The 7,098-nt window shown below is 33.0% G+C and overlaps 1 protein-coding gene across 1 annotated transcript; it reads right to left on the bottom strand.

Moving 5' to 3' along the window:
• Positions 1-3,657: 3,657 nt before the first annotated feature.
• Positions 3,658-5,114, bottom strand: LOC112519732 (protein SLOW GREEN 1, chloroplastic-like). Its single transcript, XM_025127977.1, has one exon. It carries the CDS (start codon positions 5,063-5,065, stop codon positions 4,031-4,033), a length of 1,035 nt encoding a protein of 344 aa, XP_024983745.1. The 5' UTR covers positions 5,066-5,114; the 3' UTR covers positions 3,658-4,030.
• Positions 5,115-7,098: the final 1,984 nt, after the last annotated feature.

The following is a 7,098-nucleotide window of genomic DNA, read 5'->3' as shown; positions in this document are numbered from 1 at the left end:
CACAATGGTATCACAATGCATCTTATATGTGTTTGGGTATCACACTGAGGTTGTTTGTGTGGTCGATTGGAGATGTAACACAATGGTATCACAATACATCTTATATGTGCTTGGGTATCACACTGTCTTTTTGTTTAACAAAGCTTTATATTCAAAGTTACACTTTATACTTTATATTCAGAGGTACAATCAATTAAGGATATTGTACAAAGCTTATAACCTCTCACAATCTTTCACCAAATCATTTTCAATTTCAAAATTACACTTTATACTCTTAAATTAGTTATTTGATTTACTTTATATTCATCCATTTTCATTTTCCATTTTACACATTTATCATATTAGCAAACATAATCATATATTAACTAAAATAAATTAAAAAATGCATTTCTTTTTTTACAAATTATATCATTGTAATCGTCTCATTAATACCTTCAAAATGAGTCTTATATTGAATATTTTTGAATTTAATCATATTATTAAATAACATAGATACATAATGGATTATTTTTAATATCTTAAAATATTTCATTTTTCATTTTTCATTTTTTATTTTTCATTTTTCGTTTTACACCATTTATCTTTACTATAAAGATACTATATATATATATATATATATATATATATATATATATATAAGCACGTAAAACAATTATTGTTGAAAAATTAAGATGGACAAATATTCTACTGTATGAATAAGTATTAAAGCTACTTTCCCTGGCTAACCATTTCCACCTTCTCCAAAACCGTCTAATTTATCTCCCCTCTCCACCATCGCTTCAGTTCTCACTTCATTCTTTCCACCCTAAATTCTCTCCCCATATCCCGCTCCTCTCTTTAGACGATTCTCCTGATCAGATCGAGATGGATGTCATATCGAGAGACAATCCAACAGGGTTAGGAGTAGATGGCAATTTCTCTCCCAATCCCTAAAATGACAAACTGTAAACAGGGGATGGTGATGGTGATTAAAACTGTACTCTCTATTTTCTTCTCAGATTCTTGTTTTATTCTCCACAACTATGTAAAAGAGGGATGTATTTTTCTATTGAGTATCTACATGATCATCAAGGATTGATGATTATACTACTACTTTTCCTTTTAATAGCATTGTTGGGCACTATCAAAACTCTAAAAATAGATTGTAATTTCTTAATGTTGTTTTGCATTTCCAGTTGGCGTACATGATCGGTTCTTGCCTTGCTTAATCAAACCCTCAAAATCCGTAGAGAGGTAAAATTGATTCTTAGGGGCCGTTTACCCAATTGCTTACCCGGTAAGCGCTTACCGATAGGAGTCAACACTATGATTTATTTTTGTGCGTAAGATTTTAGTACATTAAAACATATCGAATGCAACAATTTACTGGGTAAGTGCTTACCTGGGTAAGAGTCGTCATCCTCACTTACCGGATAAGACTCACCATCACTCCAATCGCTCTTATCTGGTAAGATTCTTGGCTCTTCTCATGTTCATCCGATGAGAAAATTTATCCGGTAAGCACTTACCAAGTAAGTGTTTAGTAAACGGCCCCTTAGTCAGGTTAGATGATACAAGCATTACGTGGGATCAGAAAGCCCAAAGCGCAATCAATGAGTTTCTTCATTTGTGTCTCCTCTCTCCTGTAACGTACTCTTAAAAACTTTCTTTTTGGGACCTTAGATGTGACATCTCGAACATTTAAGTACCTGGTTTGCATATGAGAATGCATGAAAATGCAATGTACTTTGGTTTAAGGGGCTGTTTTTTTTTTCTTATGATTTTGTGAATGTGTTGAATTAAAATTTCAATCTTTCTTTTTTTGTCATTCATATTTTCTATTTGTCTAAGATGATCATTGTGCTTCACGGGCTTCCTCCTTCGGCCGCCTTTATAATTTAATTATTATAATGTATATACTGATAGATACTTGTAAGACTCGTTGAGAACCTCCTTATCAAGATTATGGCTGCGAATATCTTGAAATATGAACATATTAGCGATTAGCAGTCCTAGGGAGTTAGCAGTGAGAAATAGTTGTTCCCCTAACAACGGCATTAATCACCGCAATTGGGACACAAAGTTTGCAATAGCAATGTGAAATCCACATTTACGAGTTGGGCTTTCAGTTGGACTTTTAAAGGGTTTAGACAAGTTTAAGTAAGGTCCCGTTCATTTGTAGGATCAGATTCGGAGAGATTTGAAATTGAATTTTATACCAATCTCATGTTTAGATAGAAAGATTTCCCGGATTCGAAATTTGAAATCCTACAGGGATGGTTGGTATTTCACGAGATTTTACAAGATTTGTATATAAACAATGTTTCAAAATATGTTTAAAAAAACTCATCTTGTAATAATTAATTAAACAAAAAAGGAATTTAATTACTTTTATGATTATTTATGAAGAATTAAATTCATATAAACCAAAAATTCAACTCCTAAATCTAAATCCCTCCAATTCCAAACAGTTTAATTTACTGTTAATTGTTTATTTTATTATATAATTTTAAAAATTAAATAATCCGATTTGTAGTATTTGACAAAGATAATTTTATTTATCAAGTGTTTAGTTTTAACAACAATAATTAAGCAAAGATTATTTTAATAATAATAATATTATTTTTTTAACTAATAAAAAATAATAGTAATAATCTAATACTTATTTAAAGAAAATAAAAAATCATTTAAGTAAATAAAATAAAAAATAAAAAATCATTTAAGTTATGATTAATGATAAATTGTGTTCAAATAGAATAACCCTAACCGCTATATCAAACCACAAAACGGATTGATGTAACAGTAGCATAACAAATAAGAAAAACACCGAGCGCAATACTAACAACTACCGGAAGTTATCTTATATCGACTCCAAGATAGAACCCGACAAAGAAAACCCAAAGAAGCTAGAAAATTAAATGCTAAGGGAACTTCGGTTTTCAGAATGGAATTTGATAGAATCGGAATCTATCAAAGAAATTTGAACTGGAATGAAATTTGACCAAACATTTAGTTTGCAGAATTGGAATGGAATCTCGCTGAAGAATTGGAATCTAATGAACTGAATGCTAAGAAGATTATTCTACCTACAAAAGTAATGGCATCCCCAAAGATCCAAAGAGAAGTGGAATGCAACCTTGGATCAGGTTCACGTGAGACCAAGGGGTTTTAGTGAGACCAGTAAGACCAATTTATGTTCATTGATCAACTTTATAAGAGAATGATCTAATGGTCTAAAGTTGTACGGTGACAATTTTGTGATTATTGAGAAGTCTCGTGGCAATTTTGAGATTATGAATGTTCATATTGTAGATCTAATCCAACAGTTAAGAATTGGTCTTACGGATCTCACGAAAAACACTTAATCTCATATGATCCCAAGTGATCCAACCTTATTTCATCCTTGACATCATTAATTCATACCATTTGCCCTAAATTCTCCATTCTCCACTTCATGGGTCTATCTTTGTTTCTCCTAAAATCAAGAAAATCAAATCACTTCATTTTTTAGATATCCATGCCAGCTTATGCGCAACTACTAATCCCTGACAACCACGAATGGCCTGTCACTATCATTATCACAGGTGAACCTCCATGATCACAAAAGCTTTGACAACAGTAGATACAAACCCCAAACAGATAAGATTCATGCTACATCTCCCTAAGCCTTAGCCGGTACAATACAACCCCAAGTGATTAACTACATTTCCTCCAATACCGTATAAATAGAATCCCTAAATTCGTTAACGATGTTCTTGGAATCGAATCACACAAATAGCAATGTAGACAACATCTAACTAACACAAGTAACAACTTCCTCATTATAACATGAAAAAAAAAAGCTACTTTAATCACTGAGCAACATCCCACCAAAACTTAAAACCACACTCAAATCATAAGTCTTCCCAATAGACCCCAATTGAAACAAGATTCTATTAAGCCTGCTAACAAGTAAAACACCACTACCCCAAGAACCAAACAATGAACAAAAAGCACAGCAGAGTATCAAAGTAGAACCTTTGCTATACAAGATCAGCACCCTCTTTCCCATTCAGCTCTTTGAATAAGCACGTTCCCTCTCCACCTTCTCTGCAAAAAGCTTAGTTGCAACCATATTATCATCAAAATATCTAGCATAAGGATGTCCCTTAGGAACAAGCCTTCTGTACCTTTCGAAATTCTTCTCAGCATCATCACTCTTTCCTAACATTGTATATATAATCCCTTGACACAAATATGGCCTAAAATCGCGAGGTTCTTCTTTCGATAACTCCTCATAAATCTTTAAAGCACCTTTATAATCCCCTTGGATTACACGAATTTGAGCTAATAGAAGTTTAAAATCCCTTAAGTCATCTTTCTTTCTTTCTTTCTTGCACTTCTCCATTCCTTCCAAGATCCTTTTCTCAACATCTTGCAATTCAGTTGGGGATTCTTTTGCAGAAGCAGCCATTACTAAACCATGATAAGCTTCTACGCGTAAAGGGTCTTTTGATAGAATCTTCTCAAACCCTAATTTCGCAGATTCGTGATCTCCGTCGTATGAATGCAAATGATTCTTAAGCAATTCCCATTCGCTATCTTCTGGTTCGAGATTAATCAACTGATTGAGTATACCAACAGCTTCCTGGACCTTTCCAATTTTGATTTTCAATTCCATTAGGGATTTCAGAGCTTTGGTGTCTTCAGGATGAGAGCATAGATGCTCTTCTAGGGCTTGTTCTTCTTGTTGTTCTTCTGCGTTAGAATCGGCGGTTTCGACGGTGGCGGGAGTTGGAGGTGATGAAACAGGGGTGGCGATTGCGGGTTTGACGGTGAAACGTGAGAGGAAAATTGCGGTGACGGTGACGCCGACGACGAAGGTGGATTTGAGGAAGGAGAGTGAGGTAGGGTTTACGAATTTTGTTAATTGCGGTTTAGGGGTTTTGGAACTAGGGTTACGGAACGACGCTGTGGTTGATGTTAACGATGAAAACGATGGTGGTTTGTGGAACGATATCGATTTAGAGAAGGGACGGTGGCGGTGGACGAGGGAGAGAGGGTGTGGGTGGTGGCGGTAGGTGACATTGGTGAGAGCCAATTCCATTTGGTGGTGGCGGCGGCGATGGTGGTTCAGAGGGAGGCTAAACCCTTGTAGCGACGATAATGGAAGAATATGCCTTGAAATTATAAACCCCAAATGAGTAAACCCAATCGCATCATGTTTTAATTTTTCATTTTACCTCCTCCCAGTTTCAACAATTCAAAAATTGGTCCCTCAAAGAATTTTATCCCACATAATTTCTCTCATAACCAAAATTTAAAATTTTTGAAAAAATTACATTCAATCTCAACAAATTTTTTACCGTACAATTTTCATCATTGATTATATTATCAAAAATATTTTATAATTTTATTATCTTGATACATTTTTATAAAAAAATTCATATTAATTCAGTCCGATTGGTGGAATGAATAAAAAAATCAGTTCTTTTTTTCTCACATGAAGTTACTTGGGAGTTTTTGTATGTTTTTTTCTATTTAGAGAACAACATAGAACAAAACTTCTGGTTTTTTGAAAAAATTAAGGTTTTGTTCTCTATTTTAGATTATCTGTTGGAGATACTTTAAAATCGCCCAGTATGCTTTAATTACATTGGACAGAAGTCACAGAATGTCGCACTTATTGTTTACTTTGTTTTCCATTAATTCTTATATGAGTTCAGTTATTTGTCTCAAGAACGGGAAATTGTTAAGTTTGAGGAAGGCAAATAAAGAGGGTCGGATTACTTATGGGGCAATTTCTATATTAGTTTGTTTGAGGTGGCTTAACAGGACAAGTGAGAGGTCCTAACTTATTCCATATAGCCATTTTGGTTTAAATGGCTCAATGATTAAGCTATAAAAAAAATACTCTTTTATGACTAAACGAATAAGTCGTCTAGACCATTATGTCCATTTAGTTGTATATAAAAAGCTCCTAAACGAGATAAAAATGTAACTTTTTAACCATCAAAATAGGTAAAAAACTGAAACCAGATAGCTACTCATATATATATATATATATATATATATATATATATATATATATAGGGTTGGGTTCACGTGAGACCAAGAATTTTTCGTGAGACCCGTAAGACCAATTTATTTTCATTGATCAACTTTATAATCTAATGATCTAATGCTCTAAAGTTGCAAGGTGACAATTTTGTAATTATTGAGAAGTCTCGTGGCAATTTTGTGATTATAGATATTCAGATTGTAGATCTAATCCAAGGGTTGAAAATTGGTCTTATGGGTCTCACGAAAAACCATGGTCTCACATGATCCCAAGTCTATATATATATATATATATATAGGGTTGGGTTCACGTGAGACCAAGGGTTTTTCGTGAGACCCGTAAAACCAATTTATGTTCATTGATCAACTTTATAAGCTAATGATCTAATGGTCTAAAGTTGCACGATGACAATTTTGTGATTATTGAGAAGTCTCGTGGCGTTTATGAATGTTCAAATTGTCATATTGTAGATCTAATCCAATGGTTGAGAATTGGTCTTACGGGTCTCACGAAAAACCTTTGGTCTCACATGATCCCAAGTATATATATATATATATATATATGTATGTATGTATATATATATATATAGGAGCATTCAAATGAAAACCACCCTCATTTGTACAAACCGTACAAACCACCATCTTACGTCGATTTCATTGTTTAATATTATGAAATTTTTTCATGAAATTTTTTCATATAATACTTTTTTGATGAATTTGTTTCATATATGGTTATGGAATTTTTTCATATAATTTAATGAAATTTTAATGAAACTGTTTCATGTATTTCTCTAAAATTAAAATAATGAAGATGATAATATCCATGATTAACACCCTTCATAATAAAAATGGTTAATCAACCTTTTATAATTACAAAAAAATGAACAAAATGAAAAATTATTATTGGTTGAATGTAGTTTTCACGGTTTGTACAAATTAGGTGGTTTTTATTTGAACGCTCATCTCTCTCTCTCTCTCTCTCTCTCTATATATATATATATATATAAGGTATATTTCTTTTACAACCTTGTGTATTTGTACAACCCTTGCAACCCAATTAATTGAGATATTTATAGAAAT

The sequence above is a fragment of the Cynara cardunculus genome, assembly GCF_001531365.2.
Source record: "Cynara cardunculus var. scolymus isolate 2C chromosome LG 10, CcrdV1, whole genome shotgun sequence".
NCBI classification, from domain to species: Eukaryota; Viridiplantae; Streptophyta; class Magnoliopsida; order Asterales; family Asteraceae; genus Cynara; species Cynara cardunculus.
The sequence above is the reverse complement of the archived record's forward strand: the minus strand, read 5'-3'. Positions and strand labels throughout refer to the sequence as shown.